The sequence below is a fragment of the Chiloscyllium plagiosum genome, unplaced genomic scaffold, assembly GCF_037043375.1.
Source record: "Chiloscyllium plagiosum isolate Xiang-an unplaced genomic scaffold, Cpla_swu_hap1 HiC_scaffold_33, whole genome shotgun sequence".
Lineage (NCBI taxonomy): Eukaryota > Metazoa > Chordata > Chondrichthyes > Orectolobiformes > Hemiscylliidae > Chiloscyllium > Chiloscyllium plagiosum.
The window spans coordinates 31,644,434-31,663,807 of record NW_028270171.1 but is presented as its reverse complement, the minus strand read 5'-3'; the positions used below and the strand labels follow the sequence as shown (position 1 = coordinate 31,663,807).

The 19,374-nt window shown below is 42.7% G+C and overlaps 1 protein-coding gene across 5 annotated transcripts in view; it reads right to left on the bottom strand.

The window, feature by feature from the left end:
- LOC122542348 (NACHT, LRR and PYD domains-containing protein 3-like) overlaps positions 1-19,374 on the bottom strand; it is a 152,095-nt gene that overhangs the window by 47,407 nt on the left and 85,314 nt on the right. For all 5 annotated transcript variants that reach the window (XR_006309782.2, XM_043680034.2, XM_043680031.2 and 2 more), the window contains one exon: positions 11,587-11,757. Coding sequence is in view for 4 of the 5 variants with exons in the window: in XM_043680034.2 (XP_043535969.2) it covers positions 11,587-11,757 (171 nt within the window). In the remaining variant the exon portion in view is untranslated. The remainder of the gene's footprint in view (positions 1-11,586; positions 11,758-19,374) is intronic.

The window sequence follows — 19,374 nt, the reverse complement described above, 5'->3', positions numbered from 1 at the left end:
GGAGGATTTACCTAACGCATCAGTACAGGTGGAAGTCAGAAACAGAAAAACAGCAGGTCACTTTATTAGGAATTTTCAGCAGATCACTCAATAGCAACAGAGATAAGGAGGAGCAGATTGGGAGACAGATTTTGGAAAAGTCCAGAAATAACAGGGTTGTTGTCATGAGTGACTTCAACTTCCCTAATATTGTTTGGAACTTACTTAGTTCAAATAGTTTGGATGGAGCAGTTTTTGTCAGGTGTGTCCAGAAAGGGCTCCTGACTCAATATGTAGATAGATCAACTAGAGGGGAGGCCATATTGTATTTGGTGCTTGGTAACAAACCAGGGCAGGTGTCAGATCTCTCGATGGGAGAGCATTATGGTGATAGTCATAGCAAATCCCTGACCTTTACTATACTCATGGAGAGGGATAGGAGCAGAGAGTATCGGAAAGTATTTAATTGGGGGAGATGGAATTACAGTACTATTATGCAGGAACTAGGGCACCTAAATTGGGAACAGATGTTCTCAGAGAAATGCATGACAGAAACATGGAGGTTGTTTAGGGAGCGATTGCCACGAGAGCTGGAAAGATTTGTCCCACTGAGGCAAGGAAGGGATGGGAGGTTGAAAGAACCATGGGTGATAAGGGACGTGGAACATCTAGTCAAGAGGAAGAAGGAAGCTTACTTAAGGTTGAGGAGGCAAGGATCAGACAGGATTCGAGAGGGTTACAAGGTAGCCAGGAAGTAACTGAAGAATGGACTTAGGAAAGTTATAAAGGGGCATGAGAAAACTTTAGCAGGTAGGATTAAGGAAAACCCTAAGGCATTCTGCATTAAGTGGGGAACAAGAGGATGGCCAGAGAGAGGGTAGGGTCGATCAGGGATAGTAGTCAGAGCAGGTATGCTCTGGAGTCAGAGCAGGTATGGGAGGACCTTAATAAATACTTTGCTTCAGTATACGCTACTAAAAGGGACCATGATGTTTCTGAGGACAGCGTGAAACAGACTGATGTTAAGAAGGAGGATGTGCTGAAAATTTTGCAAAACATAAGGAGAGATAAAAACCCCTGGGCCAGATGGAATATACCCTAGATTACTACAGGAAGTGAGGGAAGAGATTGCTGCGCTTTTGGCGATGATCTTTGTGTCCTCACTGTCTACTGAAGTAGTACCAGATGATTGAAGGGTGGCAAATGTTATTCCCTTGTTCAAGAAAGGGAATAGGGATAATACTGGGAACTACAGACCAGTCAGTCTCGTATCTGTGGTGGGTAAAATATTGGACAGGATTCTGAGAGACAGAATTTTTGATTACAGGGAAACCTCAATTATCCAAACGACACAGGTGGGGAGTATTTTGTTTGGATAATCAATTGTTCGGATAACTGATCTGTTGGCCGCGGGAAGTGGATGTGAGACCAGGTCGCAGTTGCCCCGGTGGCAGTTGGTGTTGCACGTTCCCCTTGCTACAGTCACAGTATGGCCCCAGATCCAGCTTCTCTCACTCGGTCAGTTCTCTTATTTAAGCTTTTATTTAATATTACGTTACAACAGAGGATTTTGTTTCAAATAGAATATCATACTTCAAGTGATACAATGTAAGATGAAGCAGGAGATTTTTATGCCCTCAGGTCTCAGGCTTTGTCATTGTCACAGTTTACCCGATCATCGGGACCTTGAGATCTTGCTCGGATAATCTGAAATTCAGGTAGTCGCGGTTCAATTATCCGGTATAGACAGGAGAGATCGCAGGTCACGGGTGAGGTGCCAGAAAACATGATACTACCACTATTTAAGAAAGGTGGTAAGGACAAGCCAGGGAACTATAGACCGGTGAGCCTGACCTCGGTGGTGGGCAAGTTGTTGGAGGGAATCCTGAGGGACAGGATTCACATGTATTTGGAAAGGCAAAGACTGATTAGGGATAGTCAACATGGCTTTGTGCGTGGGAAATTATGTCTCATGAACTTGATTGAGTTTTTTGCAGAAGTAACAAAGAGGATTGATAAGGGACATGCAGAGAAGTGGACATGAACTATATGGACCTCAAAACGTTTGACAAGGTTCCCCATGGAAGACTGGTTAGCAAGGTTAGATCTCATAGAATATAGGGAGAACTAGCCATTTGGATACAGAACTGCTCAAAGATAGAAGACAGAGGGTGGTGGTGGAGAGTAGCTTTTCAGACTGGAGGCCTGTGACCAGTGGAGTGCCACAACGATCGGTGCTGGGTACACCAATTTTCATCATTTATATCAATGATTTGGATGTGAACATAGGAGGTATAGTTTATAAGTTTGCAGATGATACCAAAACTGGAGGTGAAGTGGACAGCAAAGAAGATTACCTCAGATTACAATAGGATCTTGATCAGATGGCTCAATGGGATGAGAACTGGCAGATGGAGTTTAATTTGGATGAATGTGAGGTGCTGCATTTTGGGAAAGCAAATCTTAGCAGAACTTATACACTTAATGGTAAGGTCCTCGGGAATGTTGCTGAGCAAAGAGACCTTGGAGTGAAGGTTCATAGCTCCTTGAAAGTGGAGTTGCAGGTATGCTTAAAGGAGGTGTTTGGTATGCTTTTCTTTATTCGTCGGAGTATTGAGTACAGGAGTTGGGAGGTCATGTTGCAGCTGTACAGGACATTGGTTAGGCCACTGTTGGAATATTGCATGCAATTCTGGTCGCCTTCCTATTGGAAGGATGTTGTGAAACTTGAAAGGGTTCAGAAAAGAGTTACAAAGATGTTGCCAGCTTTGGAGCTATAGGGAGAGGCTGAATAGGCTGGGGCTGTTTTCCCTGGAGTGTCGGAGGCTGAGGGGTGACCTTATAAAGGTTTATAAAATCATGAGGGGCATGGATAGGATAAATAGACAAAAGTCTTTTCCCTGGGGTCAGGGAGTCCAGAACTAGAGGGCATAGGTTTAGGGAAAGCGGGGGAAGATGTAAAAGGGACCTAAGGGGCAACTGTTTCACTCAGAGGGTGGTGCGTGTATGGAATGAGCTGCCAGAGGAAGTGGTGGAGGCTGGTACAATTGCAGCATATATGAGTAGGAAGGGTTTAGAGGGATATGGGCCAAGTGCTGGCAAATGGGACTAGAGTAGGTTGGGATATCTGATCGGCATGGACAAATTGGACTGAAGGGTCTGTTTCCATGCTGTACATCTCTATGACTCTATGTGACAAAACACATTGATGAAGGTAGAGCAGTGGATGTGGTGTACATGGACTTTAGCAAGGCATTTAATAAGGCTCCCCATGATAGACTCATTCAGAAAGTAAGGAGGTATGGGCTACAGGGAAATTTGGCTGTCTGGATGCAGAATTGGCTGCCCCATAGAAGACAAAGGGTGGTGGGAGGTGGAAATTATTCAGCCTGGAGTTTAGTGACCAGTGGTGTTCCACAGAGGTCGGTTCTAGGATCTCTGATCTTTGTGATTTTTATAAATGACTTGGATGAAGAAGTGGAAGTTTGCTGATGACACAAAGATTGGTGGAGTGGTAGACAGTATGGAGGGCTGTTGCAAGTTGTAATGGGACATTGACAGGGCTGATAAGTGGCAGATGGAATTCAACCTGGAAAAGTGTGAAGTGATTCATTTTGGAAGGTCAATTTGACTGCAGAATATAGGGTTGAAGACAGGATTTTTGGCAGTGTGGAAGAATGGAGGGATCTTGGGGTCCATGTCCATAGCTCCCTCAAAGTTGCCACCTAAGTTGATAGGGTTGTCAAGAAGGCATACGGTGTGCTGGCTTTCATTCAAAGCTGGATTGGGTTTAAGAGCCATGAGATAATGCTGCAGCTCTATAAAGCTCTGGTTAGAGCACACTTAGAATATTGTGTTCAGTTCTGGTCGCCTCATTATAGAAAGGAAGTGGAAGCTTTAGAGAGGGGACGGAGGAAATTTACCAGGATGCTGCCTGGACTAGAGAGCATGTCTTATGAAGAAAGGTTGAGGGAGCTAGGGTTTTTCTCATTGGAGTGAAGAAGGATGAGAGGTAACTTGATAGGTGCACACAAGATGATGAGAGGCATAGATAAAGTGAATAGCCAGATACTTTTTCCCCAGCCAGAAATGGCTATCACGATAGTGCATAGTTTCAAGGTGATCGGTGAAAGGTTTAGGGGAGATGTCAGAGGTAGGTTCTTTACTCAGAGAGTGATGGTGCGTGGAATGCACTGCCAGCAGTGGTCGTAGAGTCAGGTGCATTAGGGACATTTAAGTTTCCTGAACGATGTTCCAACTTGTACTTGCACACTCAGAATAAGGGCCCGTCATGGAATTCTGTTGGAAGCTATTGGTGGTACTGCCTTGTCTTCCTTCAGTAGCCCTGGCAGGGGCTTGTGATATGTTACTACAAAAATTTCCATCTGTAAAGGTATTGGTGAAACTTCCTCACACCAAATACGACCACCAGACCATCCTTCTCTATCTGGGCATATTTTATTTGGCATCAGCCAAAGTCCGGGAAGCATACTCTATCAGCTATTTCTCATTTGATAAAATAAACCATCACTGCATTAATGAGAGACAATGTTTTCGAAGGCTCTTCAAATGAGGCCATCTTTATTAACACAGGTAAGAAATATTCAAACATATCCTAAAGGATAGAGGTTAGAAATAAAAAAGGGATAAACACTTTGATTGGATTATACTACAGGCCTCCCAACAGTCAGAGGGCAATAGAGGAATAGTGAACTGTGAGAGGTATACAGTTATTGTAGTTGGAGATTTCAACTTTGCCAACATTAGCTCGGATCACCTTAGTGTGAAAGGATTAGACAGGGTGAAATTTTAAGGTGCATCCAGGAGAGCTTTTTGTGTTAGTACATAGATAATCTAACTAGAGATGAGACAGTGCTAATCCTAGGGAATGATTCAAGTGTTTGAAGTGTCAATGGGCAAACATTTTGGAGATAGTTACCATAAATTTGCAAATTTCTTGGTAAGGGACAAGGATAGTGTAGATGTTAAGTGTCTAAGTAGGGGTTTCTGAGATGCCCATGATTGAGTAGAACAAAATGGCCAACAGATTCCCCTGCCTAGCTCTGCAGAACATGGCTGACAGTAGTTACTGCATGCAGGAAAAGAATTGCTTAATGTAGTCTCAGCAAGTAGAACAAAGCAGGGCTATATTAAATATGAGAGAATGTGCATCTACAATTGCTTATATAGATAAGAACATTTCACACCAATTAGTTGTTTCTCTTGAATTATTTAATCAATTTGTTAAAATATTAAGAGGAGGTTTTTAAGATCCTTCAGATAATCTTGGATATAGATTTTAAAGTAGTTATAGACTCACATATATACAAAAAATCATTAAAAGCATTAGAGGAAAAGATTCAAACCAGTTTCAGGCAGTAGAAGTGGCTCCTTTATCATTGCAGGGAGGACAGAGATTATCAGATGTGGGAAAATGGAAAATGAATGAACATACTGAGACACAACTTGCTAGCTAAAGAATTCTAAGATTAGATTAACCACATTACTTTGTTGGAACTGATCAAAAATCAATATTCTTCTATTTCCCTGAAATTTAAAAGTTCTTGATCTAATTAATTAGCAGTTAAACACCCAACAGCTGGCAAATGTTACTTGAATAAAGCCCTTTCTGTCTGTGCCACATTGTGATATGAGATAACTGATTGAGCAACCACAGCCCAGCCACAACGAAAGATAAAGGTTGCTTGGTATTTCTGAGGACGGCACAACCTCTGTGAAAAGGTTGTGCACCAATATAGTCCAATAAGAACATGGCAGCAAGCAAATTGCTGATATACAATGATGTATGAAAGATCCAATCACAGTTGGATAACCCACACTATTAACCCAATAGTATATGGGGGGAGGGGAATGTGTGCTGCAGTTTCAGAGAGGGACAAGAAAAATATAAAAAATGAGAATCTGTTTGTATTAGAGTAGAATGCATTTACATGTAATGTCTTGAATGCCACTCCCTGCATGATACCGTCAGTTACTTGAATAAACAGCCGTGTTCCTGAAGTCTACCATCTCCTGCATATTATGTCCCATCTGGGTCGCTCCTATAAGGGGGTAAGGCAATTCCAATATCATTAGACAGAATCTAGCAAACATACTCTAGGGGCAGCTACTTGCAGGCAAGTCTACATTTGGAAAGTGGACTTTACTAAATGTAGTATGGTGAGGATTCAGGGCCGTCATGTTCATTTAAGAGTAAAGGGCAAGGGGAGATGCCCAAGGATATCAAAAATTTGATAAAGCAAAAGATAGTAGCATATTTTGGGTACAGAGTATTAAAAAAACAAGGGGTTGGGGTGGGGGGGGGGGGGGGTGGGGGGGTGGGGAGGTGTCAGGAACATTAAGAATATATGACAGCACTTAAAAGAGAAAGTAGGAGAAAGAAAGAGGCCACAAAGTATCTTTGTCAAATAAGATTATTGACAACCCCTAAGTATATTAAGAACAATAGGACTACCAGGGAAGACTGTGGTCAATTAGAGACCAAAGGGGAAATTTGTATGTGGAACCAGAGAATGTGGGTGAGGTGTTAAATAAACATTTCCCATCAGTACTCACAAAACAGAAAGACGTTGTAACTGGAGATTTCAGTTGGGATGTTGAGGTTTTACATCATATTAAGATTAATAAGGAGGAGACATGAATTGTTTTAGTGGGCTGATGCACAAATTCTCAAGGCCTGATGAAGTGCATCCCTGGCTGTTATGGGAGGCAAAGGAGGGGATTGCTGGAGCCCTTTCGAGATATTTAATAGTTCACTGGCCAAAGTTGAGGTGGCCAGTGACTGAAGGATAACTCATGTGGTTCTTTTGTTCAAGAAGAGCAGCAGGGATAGGCCAGGTAATAACACACCAGTTGGTCTGATGTCAGTGGTCAAGGAATTATTGAAAAAAATCTGAGGGACAGGATTAATCAACAGTTAGAAAGGCAGGGATTGACCAGGGATAGTCTATCTGATTAATTTAATTGAGTTTTGAAAAAGATGACTAAGGGAGTGAAGAGGAACGAAGGGACCTTGGTGTACAACTTCACAGATCCATGAATGTGTCAGCAAATATAGATAGGGTAGTGACAAAGCCATACAGGATGCTTGCCTTCATTAGCCAGGGCATAGAATATAGGATTAGAGAAGTATTGCTGCAACTTTGTAGAGCATTAATTAGGCCACAGATAGAATTCAACACAGTATTCTAATTGATTAGAAGAATGTGATTGTACTGGCAAGGGTGTGGAGGGAATTGACTAGGATGTAACTGGAAATTCTCAGTTATGAAGAGAGACTGGATAAGCTGGATTCAATTTCCTTGGAGCAGAGAAGACTGATGAATGGTGTAATTGAGCAGAGAGGATACATTGTGAGAATCATTTCCCTCTGGCAGACTTGTCGAAGACAGAGGGCATAATTTTAATGTAATGAGTCAGTAGTTTAGAGGGGATCCAAGGAAAAATTCTATCACTCAGAGGCTGATGGTTATATGGAACTGGCTGCCTGAGTGGGTAGTGGATACACTTACTCTCTCAACATTTAAGATGTGTCTGGACGAGCATAGTAAACCAAGGACCAAGTGCAGTAAATGGGATTAGTAAGGTCTTGTGTTTGTTTGGACAGCATGGACATGATGGGCCGTTTGGCTCTATGTTTATATGACTATGTTTCTCTCCTTTCACCATTCTGTATGTCATCCTGAAACCTCCAACTAAGCTCAACATTATCTACTACTATGCCAAGTTTCATCACATCTACAACTTTGTGATGATATTCCCCACTTCATACTGTAAGCTGGTTCTAAAAATTGAGTAGATTAATGGACTCAAAACTGATTCTTGAATGACATCAAGACAAACTATCTCCCTGTCTTCATTTCCTGTTACTGAGCCAATTTGTATCTATCCATTGTGAAATCAACATACTGAAAGAGACATTATCAGGGAACCCGGTAATGGTACAAAACAAGATGCACATGACCCAAGTTTAAAATAACGGAGCTTGGGGGACCAACTCATGCCAACGTTGGTCAGATTATATTTGGAGTATTGTGAACACTCTGGACACTCTATTTAAGGGAGGATGTTAACATCTTGGAAATAGTGCATATGAGACTTACTAGAACCTTACCGGAATGAGGAATTTTTCATACAAGGAAAGATTAGAGAAATTGGGCTTATTCTGCCTGGAGCAGAGAAGATTAAGAGATGACCTTTATATTGATAAGTTCAAAATTATGAACAAATTTGAAAGGGTAGAGAAGGATATTCTGTTTCTATTAATTGGTATGTCAGTAACTCGGGGTCATAATTTCAAGGCTGTCAGCAAGAGAGTTAGGAGTGAAATGGTGTCGAGTTAACTCAGAGTTGTTAGAATTTGGAATGCTCACCTTGGGAGAGGGGTGGGGGCAGATTCCATACGGGGGGGTTCAAAAAAGAACCGGTTAAATGTTTGAAAGTGATGAGCTTAGAGGGCGACAGAGATAGGGCTGGAGAATGGGACAAACTGGGTAGATGTTATGAAAGTTAGTACAGGCAGGATGGGTTGAATGGCCTCCTTCTATACTGTAAAATGCTATGATTCTACATCAAGCATTGAAACAAAAATGCAGCTCAGAGATTTTGGCTTTTATAGTGGTGAGTTGGGGCAGATGTCAGGATGAAATAAAACTCAACATTTTTTGGTGCTGTCCAGAAAAAAAATACAAAATGGAAACATCTATATTGGCACTTCTGTAAAATTATTTTAAATCATTTCTATGTTTAAAGCTAGTTTTTTGGGCTCAAATCCAGATAAGGGAGGACATAACAAGTAGTTACGAAGGGATAAAGGACACTTGTTTTGATCCATTGTGGCATAGATTATAAAAGCAGGGAGGTTGTGTTGGAAATGTACAGGACTTTAGTATAACTGGAGTACTGGCTGCAGTTATAGTCACCACACAAAATAAGGATGTGATTGCACCAGAGGGGGTGCAGAGGACATTCACTGGGATGTTGCCCAGAATGAAACATTTCAGCTTTGAACAGAAGCTGGGTAAGCTTGGATTATTTTCTTTGGAGCAGGGAGGATTGAGTGGGGACTTGATAGATGGGTATAGGATTACAAGATGCACAGACAGGGCAAATAGAAAGCATCTATTCCCCTTCAGCGGATGACCCACAATAATGGGCATAATTTTAAGTGAAAGGCAGGAGGTTTAAAGGGGGTTTGAGGAAACTCCTTTGCAACCTTTGGTGGCGGGGGTCTGGAATGCCCAGTCTGGGAGGTATTTGAGGTGGGAAATTTCGCAACCTCTAAAAAGTACTTGATGATTACTTGAAGTGTTATAACATTGAAGACTATGGACCTACTGTAGTTATTAGTATATTTTTGGCAGTACAGACTCAATTGTCCAACAGGCCTATCCTGTTCAATCTGATTCTCTGATTCTATGCAATGTGAGGAAAAACCTTTCACCCAGTGTGAAATAGTAATCTGGAACTCATTACTTTTAAGGGCAGTCGAAGCAGAAAGCCTCATACCATTTAAGATGGATTTAGATGTACACTAAAGGCATACAAGGTAATAGGCCAACTGTTGGAAAATGGGATTAGAACAGTTCGGTGTTTGTATTCAATTGCCATGGACACAGTGGGCCAAAGGGGCTTTTTATTCTCTGTAGATGTCTATAACTTTATGCCTCTAGACGAAGGCGTCACACAGCTTGTTACAGCACACGTGGGCTGACAACATTGGGATATTCACCCAAACCAGGACAGTGGCGGAATAATGAAATGGGAGGCATCTTCAGAACCATTCAGAGCATGACTCTATACCATCAACTTCTCAAAGACAAATGTGTAATGAATTCACATTTTGACAGCAGTATTCACATTCCAGCAATAACACCAATTGGGGTGGCAGGGTGGCACAGTGGCTCAGTGGTTAGCACTGCTGCCTTACAGCACTCGGGACACGGGTTCAAATCCAGCCTTGGAGGATTGTCTTGGTGGTGATTGCACAGTCTCCCCATGTCTGTGTGGACTTCTGCTGGGTGCTCAGGTTTCGTCCCACAGTTCAAAGATGTGCAGGTTACGTGGATTGGTCACTTTAAGTTGCCCCATAGTGTCCTGGGATATACAGGTTAGGTGGATTAGCGATGGTAAAGATGCAAGGTAACAGTTAGAGGGTGAAGGACTGGATCTGGGTGGGATGCTCTTCAGAGGGTTGGTGAAGATTTGATGGGCTGAATGACCTCTTTTGCGCACTGGAAGGATTCTATGAAAATTAGTCTGGATCAACATGCAAATGATGAAAATGTCTAGATTAGAGTGGTGCTGGAAAAGCACAGAAGGTCAGGCAGCATCCGAAGAGCAGGAAAATCAATGTTTCGGGCAAAAGCCCTTCATCAGGAATGAAGGCAGGGAGCCTCCAGGGTGGAGAAATAAATGGGAGGGGGTGGGGCTGGGGAGAAGGTAGCCAAGAGTACAATAGGTGGATGGAGGTGGGGATGAAGGTGATAGGTCAGAGAGGAGGGTGGAGTGGATAGGTGGAAGGAAGATTGGCATGTAAGATAGGTCATGAGGATGGTGCTGAGCTGGAAGGTTGGAACTGGGGTAAGGTGAGAGGAGGGTAAATGAGGAAACTGGTGAAGTCCACATTGATGCTCCGGAGTTGAAGTGTTCTGAGGTGGAAGATGAGGCGTTCTTCCTCCAGGCGTCGGGTGGTGAGGGAGTGGCAGTGGAGAAGGCCCAGGACTTGCATGTCCTCAACAGAGTGGGAGAGGGAGTTGAAATGTTGGGCCACGGGGCGGTGGGGTTGATTGGTGCAGGTGTCCTGGAGATGTTCCCTAAACTGCTCTGTGAGAAGGCGTCCAGTCTCCCCAATGTAGAGGAGACCGCATGATGAAAATGTGTCTGCCACGAACATTAAAATGACAGAATTCTACTCCCCTGTAGAGTCTATCATGGGAAATGATTACAAACCAGACACAATGTTCTGCAACTGCAGCCTAAGAGTTTAGGGTCTCATTGAAAGCTTTAAGCACTGATGTAAAAAGTTCTGCTTTCATGTGGAAGAAAGACAATGTGGCTTTGGAATAATTTTTGACACAGGAGAGTTCAAAGAAAAGGTTGGAGGAACTTGAAGGAGACGTCAGTTGAACAAGATGAAACAGCATTGAATGGCAGCATGGTAGCTCTGTGGTTAGCAATGCTGCCTCACAGCGCCAGGGACCCAGGCTCAATTCCAGCCTTGGGTGACTGTGTGTGTGAAGTTGTTACATTCTCCCTGTGTCTGCGTGGGTTTCCTCCAGGTACTCCTGTTCCTTCCACAGTCCAAAGATGTGAGGGTTGGGTGAATTGGCCATGCTAAGTAACCCATCGTATCTTGGAATATGTAGATTAGATGGATTAACCTTGGGAACATGGAGGGTAACAGGGACAGGGTGGGAGTTTGTATCTGAGTGGGATGTTCTTCGGAGGGTCAGTGTGGACTTGATGGGCTGAATGGACTGCTTCCACACCCTACGGATCCAATGATGATTCCGTGATTCTTTGAATCAGAAATGATAGACTTTAATGATTATAGTTATTATTGCAGTGATTGGCTTTCTAACTTACTTTAATGTTTGTAGTCTGCACTCAGAGTCCTTCAGAGCAGCAGCCAATAAACTTATTGCAGAATGATCCGGAAATGTGTAGCTTAAATCCAAAGTTAGTAGCGTCTGTTTTTTCTTGATAACGTTCGTCAGCTCTTCCCAGGACCTTTGAGTGAAGTCGGTACCTGACAGACTGTGCAGAAATGAAGAAAAGGATTAGCAGAAATAATCCCAATGAGAAAGGAATACTCTGGGTAAGACACACATTAGTCTGGGGTGAATGAAGGAAGTTTGGGATAGTATCCAATTGAGATTATAGCTCATATATGAAAGAACTGAAACCAACATGCCCATTCTAAAAGATGATAGACTTAACAAACTATCCAGGTCTTTTTAAATATATAATTTCAATTACATCACATTGTAAACTTTTGCTATAAATTCTGTGCCCTACGATCTTATACTCTACAACCACCTGATGAAGGAGCAGCGCTCCAAAAGCTAGTGCTTCCAAATAAACCTGTTGGACTATAACCTGGTGTTGTGTGATTTTTAACTTAAAGACTGATGGAGGAGTTAAGAATATGAGAGGAAGCTAATTAAAAATTTAAACAAGATAATAAGTGTTTTTACAAGTATCAAAAGTGAAAAGTCAGCATGGGTCCTCGAGAGCGTGAGTGTGTGGAATCAGTAATACTCAAGTAAGAAATGGTAGAGTGTTAAAGCAATCATAATTATCAGGGAAAGGGTTCTGAGAAAACTATTAGAGCTAAAGGCTGATGAGTCACCAAGGCTTGATAGTTTTTATCCTTGGCTTTGAAAACCAGTAGCAGTGGATGCTAGATACACTGAATTTAATTTTCAAAATTTCTTACATTATGTAAAGGTACCATTAAATTTGAAAATATAGCTCCTCTCATCCAAAAAGGAGAGAGACCGAAAGCAGAGTACTACAGGGCAGTCAGCCAGACATCTGTTTTTAGGAAAATGCTAGAATCTGTTAAGAAGGTTAGAGAATTTCAATACAATTAGCCAGAATCAACATAAACTTGTGAAATGTAAATCACTTTTAACTAATTTATTTAGGGTAAATAAAATAACCAGAAATGTGAACATAGAACATAGGACATAGAACAAAACAGCACAGAACAGGCCCTTCGGCCCACAATGTTGTGCTGAACATTTGTCCTAGCTTAAGCACCCATCCATGTACCTATCCAATTGCCGCTTAAAGGTCACCAAAGATTCTGACTCTACCACTCCCACAGGCAGCGCATTTCAAGCCCCCACCACTCTCTGGATAAAGAACCTACCCCTGACATCTCCCCTATATCTTCCACCCTTCACCTTAAATTTATGTCCCCTTGTAACACACTGTTGCACCCGGGGAAAAAGTTTCTGACTGTCTACTCTATCTATTCCTCTGATCATCTTATAAACCTCTATCAAGTCACCCCTCATCCTTCGCCGTTCCAACGAGAAAAGTCCTAGCACTCTCAACCTATCCTCGTACGACCTATTCTCCATTCCAGGCAACATCCTGGTAAACCTTCTCTGCACCCTCTCCAAAGCTTCCACATCTTTCCTAAAGTGAGACGACCAGAACTGCACACAGTACTCCAAATGTGGCCTAACCAAAGTCCTGTACAGTTGCAACATCACTTCACGACTCTTGAATTCAATCCCTCTGCTAATGAACGCTAATACACCATAGGCCTTCTTACAAGCTCTATCCACCTGAGTGGCAACTTTCAGAGATCTATGAACATAGACCCCAAGATCCCTCTGTTCCTCCACCTCACTAAGAACCCTACCGTTAACCCTGTATTCCGCATTTTTATTTGTCTTTCCAAAATGGACAACCTCACACTTGACAGGGTTGAACTCCATCTGCCACTCCTCAGCCCAGCTCTGCATCATATCTAAGTCTCTTTGCAGCCTACAATAGCCCTCCTCACTATCCACAACTCCACCAATCTTCGTATCATCTGCAAATTTACTGACCTACCCTTCGAAGAAATGTAGATGTGGTGTACTTAGATTTCCAAACGTATATGGTAACATGCAAGGTTTGTGGAGGTTTGGAGCTCAGTTTGGGGTTTAGGGTGTAGCTTTGCTTGCTGAGCTGTAGGTTTGATATCCAGACATTTCATTACTTGGCTAGGTAACATCATCAGTGGCGACCTCCAAGTGAAGCAAAGCTGTTATCTCCTGCTTTCTATTTATATGTTTCATATAAAACATATAAATAGAAAGCAGGAGACAACAGCTTCGCTTCACTTGGAGGTCGCCACTGATGATGTTACCTAGCCAAGTAATGAAACATCTGGATATCAAACTAACAGCTCAGCGAGCAAAGCTACACCCTCTATGATAACATGTCACATCAAAACTTACGGCACAAAATAAGGTCACATTGAGGATAGAAGATTGATGTCTAACAAGAAGTAGTCAGTGGAGATGAATAGTCTTTTTCAGGTAGAGAAGCTGTAAATGGAGGAGTGCCATAAGGATCAGTGTTGTGGCTTCAACTACTTACAATCCCTATCAATGACTTGGATGAAAGGACTAAGGTCTTGTTGCTAAATTTTTATTGACAAAATAGGTATGAAAGCAAATTGTGAGAGTCATAAAGAATTTATAAAAAATTTAGATGTGGGCAAAAAAATTGGTTGATGGACTAAAATGTAGGAAAATGTGAACTTGTCCATTTTGACAGGAAGGATAGAAAAGCAGTTTGTTATTTAAATGGACAGATGTTACGAAACTGTGATACATCAGGGATCTGAGTGTCTTGGTACGTGAGTCACAAAACATTAGGTACAACCAGTGAACAGGAAGGAAAATTGAATATTCCTGTTTATTACAAAAGAAATGAAATGAAAAGAAGTGGTAAAGTTTTGCTACAATTGCACAGGGCATTGGTGACACTATCTTGAATTATGTGTATAGTGTTGGGCTTCTTGCTTAAGAGTGGATGCAAATATATGGAAGCAGTTCACATAAACATAAGAACCAGGAGCAGGAGTAGGCAATTCAGCCCCTCAAGCCATTTAAAACAATCATAGCTGAGCACATGTTGGCCTCAACTCCGCTCCTCATAACACCATAGAGTCCAACTAGTCCACACCAACCATGTTCCCAAAGTAAATTAGTCCCATTTGCCTGCAATTGGCCCATATTGCTCCAAACATTTCCTATTCATGTACGTATCCAAACACCTTTTAAATGTTGCAACTGTACCTGCCGTCATGATTTCCTCTGGCAATTCATTTCACACACGAACTACTCTCTGTGTAAAAAGGTTGCTCTTCATGTCCTTTTTAAAACTTTCCCCTCTCAACTTAAAAAATATGTCCTGCCTAGTTCCCCCACTCTAAAGAAAAGACCCTTGCTATTCACCTTATCTGTTCTCCTCATCATTTTATAAATCTTTATTAGGTCGACCTCTTAACTCCAGTGAAAAAAGTCCCAGCCTCTCCAGCCTATTTTTATAACTCAAACCCTCCATTCCCAGCAACATCCTGGTAATTTTTTTCTGAACCTGCTCCTATTTAATAATATCTCTCCTATGGCAGGGCAACCAGAGCTACACACAGTATTCCAGAAGAGACCTCCTGAAATCCATTAATAATTAAGAATCTATTTCCTTATTGAATTTATTTGACATCCTGACTTCCACCACATTGTGATGGACAAGGATCTGTGTGGCCTAGTGCAGGAATCACAAAAAGTTCAGAAAAGGTTCACCGACCCAACTAATTTCTGGGTTGATGGACTTACCTTCAGAGGAAGGTTGGACAGACTGGTTCCATATCCATTGGAATTTAGAAAAATTACACCTGGTCTATTCGAAACATGTAAGATCTTGAGAGGAATTCACAAGATAAAAGGAAAGTGTGTTGGAGCAATGTTCAGTCAAGGAACTCAAAAGGGAGTTTGATTTTTATTTGAAAATGCGAGGCATGGTGCTGCAGCATTCAGGTGGACCCCAAAGTGAGTGAATACTATGAGGCCTGCATCCCATGTGGGTAATATAACATAGCTAAGATAAGTGGGAACACTGTAAGTAATCTAATCTAATCTAAAAGCTTTTTTAGATATGTGCAAGGCAAAAAAATTGTTAGGACAAAAATTGGGCCCTTGAAGACAGAAACAGGGGAATATATTACTAGGAACAAAGAAATGGCAGAGGAATTAAATGGGTACTTCAGATTTGTGTTCACTTGGGAAGACACAAGCAATCTCCCTGAGGTAACAGTGGCTGAAGGACCTGAACTTAAGGGAATTTATATTTGCCAGGATTTGGTGTTGGAGAGACTGTTAGGTCTGAAGGTTGATAAGTCTCCGGGGCCTGATGGTCTGCATCCCAGGGTACTGAAGGAGGTGGCTCGGGAAATTGTGGATGCGTTGATTATTTTCCAGAGTTCAATAGATTCGGGGTCAGTTCCTGAGGATTGGAGGGTGGCTAATGTTATACCACTTTTTAAGAAAGGCGGGCAAGAGACAGCAGGTAATTATAGACCAGTTAGTCTGACCTCAGTGGTGGGAAAGATGCTGGAGTCTATTATAAAGGATGAAATTACTGCACATCTGGATAGTAGTAACAGGATAGGACAGAGTCAGCATGGATTTATGAAGGGGAAATCATGCTTGACTATTTTTTGAGGATGTAACTATGAAGTTGGACGAGGGAAATCCAGTAGATGTAGTGTACCTGGACTTTCAGAAAGCTTTTGATAAAGTCCCACACAGGAGGTTAGTGAGTAAAATTAGGGTGCATGGTATTGGGGGCAAAGTACTAGATTGGATTGAAAATTGGTTGGCTAATAGGAAACAAAGGGTAGTGATAAACGGCTCCATTTCGGAATGGCAGGCAGTGACCAGTGGGGTACCGCAGGGATCCGTGCTGGGACCACAGCTTTTTACAATATATGTTAATGATATAGATGATGGTATCAGCAATAACATTAGCAAATTTGCTGATGACACAAAGCTGGGTGGCAGGGTGAAAAGCGATGAGGATGTTAGGAGATTACAGGGTGACCTGGACAAGTTAGGTGAGTGGGCAGATGCATGGCAGATGCAGTTTAATGTGGATAAATGTATGGTTATCCACTTTGGTAGCAAGAACAGGAAGGCAGACTATTACCTCAATGGAATCAATTTATGTAAAGGGGCAGTACAGAGAGATCTGGGTGTTCTTGTACACCAGTCAATGAAGGCAAGCATGCAGGTACAGCAGGTAGTGAAGAAGGCTAATAGCATGCTGGCCTTCATAACAAGAGGAATTGAGTATAGAAGCAAAGAGGTGCTTCTGCAGCTGTACAGGGCCCTGGTGAGACCACACCTGGAGTACTGTGTGCAGTTCTGGTCTCCAAATTTGAGAGAAGACATTCTGGCTATTGAGGGAGTGCAGCGTAGGTTCACGAGGTCAATTCCTGGAATGCAGGATTACCTTACACTGAAAGACTGAAGCGACTGGGCTTGTATACCCTTGAGTTTCGAAGATTGAGAGGGGATCTGATTGAGACGTATAAGATTATGAAAGGATTGGACACTCTGGCAGTAGGAAACATATTTCCACTGATGGGTGAGTGCCGAACCAGAGGACACAGCTTAAAAATACGGGGTAGACCATTTAGGACAGAGCTCAGGAGAAACTTCTTCAGCCATGATTATATTGAATGGCGGTGCAGGCTCAAAGGGCTGAATGGCCTACTCCTGCACCTATTGTCTATTGTCTATTGTCTAATGGCCACACACATACTCCATAGTCCTTAGGTTGGGTGCATGTCCTAAGTGCAGCTTAACAATGATAGTTGCCAGTACAGCCCAAAGTGCAGAATCAAGTGAATCGGAAATATGATATGGGTGGCATGGTAGCTCAGTGGTTAGCACTGCTGCCTCTCAGCATCAGGGACCCAGGTTTGGAGGTTTCCCATTCTCCCCACATCTGCATGGGCTTCCTTCAGGTACTCCAGTTTCCTCCCACTGTCCAAAGATGTGCAGGTTGAGTGGACTGGCTATACTAAATTGCCCACCATGTCCAGGCCAGGTGGTTTAGCCATGGAAAATACAGGGTGGCTCTTCGGAGAGTTGCTGTGGACTCGATGGGCTGAATGGCCTGTTTCCACACTGCAGGGATTTTATGATTCTATGGTTCCTATAGAGGCCAGCTCATGTCACATGCTCATGTCTATGGAGTATGTGTGTGGCCATAATCCACATGGGATGCTGTGAGCTGTTGGTGCCCAAGTTCCAACTTGGAGATCATCTGGAGCAAGTATCGAACTGAATCCACCCAGGCTCACTTGTCAGATTCTGGTAGGTATCTCGCTGCAAGCTACGTTGGTCAGACCCCGAAAAGATTCTGTCCGAAGTTTAAATAGCCCACCTTTAGACCAAAAGAAAGACCTCACAATTTTCTGTGTTAACTTTCATCTGTCACACGTCTGCTCAATCCATTAACCCATCTATGTTCTGTTGCAAACAATACGTATCATCCTCTGTGCTTCCACAGCCCCAAGTTTGGTATTAATGAAAAAAATTGATATTCATACTATACTCCAATATCCACATCATGCAGATACAGGTGTGCCCTTAGCACTGACCCCAGGGAAATGCCACCATGTACCATCCAGCAGGCTATATAATGACCAATTACCATTAATTCTAGTTTTCTGTATTTAATCCATTTTTTTCTCCAATCTGATACTGACCCTCCTACAATAATATCACCACATGTGCTCGCATGGGTACAGTAAAAGATTTACAAGTCGTCGTTTATGGCACCATCATAATTACCATGGCACCTAACTACAAATTCTTAAGTACAAATTCTTAAGGAAAGAGAGAAACATAAGGTTTGAGAATAACAGTCCTTCCAACCCAGACCTCACCACCTCGAGACCAAGAGTGCTGAAAGTCGAGCCCACGCCGAGGCCGGGAGCACGAGCCCACGCCGAGGCCGGGAGCACGAGCCCACGCCGAGGCCGGGAGCACGAGCCCACGCCGAGGCCGGGAGCACGAGCCCACGCCGAGGCCGGGAGCACGAGCCCACGCCGAGGCCGGGAGCACGAGCCCACGCCGAGGCCGGGAGCACGAGCCCACGCCGAGGCAGGGAGCACGAGGTCACACTGAGGCCAGTGTTATGGACCAGGCCAGACCACTTAAAGTATTCGTAAACAGGCACCCCCAGACCATAACGTTGCAATTTGTTTCGGTAAGTGTACATTGAAAATTATCTAAAGTTAGTTAGATAGGTTGACTACTAGATTTTAAAACAGACAAAAAACCTATTCACAAAATTACACAATGAAACACAAATAAATGACCTCTTATAGAATTCAGCCTATCCAACTAGACTTAATTATGCTGTTCCGAATATACACAACAATCCCAATAAGGAAACTCTCTTTTAAAACCAGTATAAATGGAACACATGCTTACAGGTTGAAGTTGAAGGGCAGCAAGAGAGAGAGAGTTTTCACACAGCTCCCTGTTGAACTTCCAATCAGTTCAAGAATGAACTAAAACTGCTCAGCTCAGCTAGAGAGCTGACCACTCCCCTTTCTTTATACAGGTCCCTTTTAAAACAAGACCACTTTGGCCTGAAGTCTCATCTGTTTTCACAGAAACAAAAGACCTCTCAAAGTCTTTTTCATCTCTGTACCAAACCAGACTGATCGGAGCCCTGGTTTATTGTCCCTCTGAAAAATATCAAGGACAGAGTCTCCTTGAGCCAAGGACCAACTTTTAGGAGTTGCGGCACGGTGGTGCAGTGGTTAGCACTGTGCCTCACAGCGCC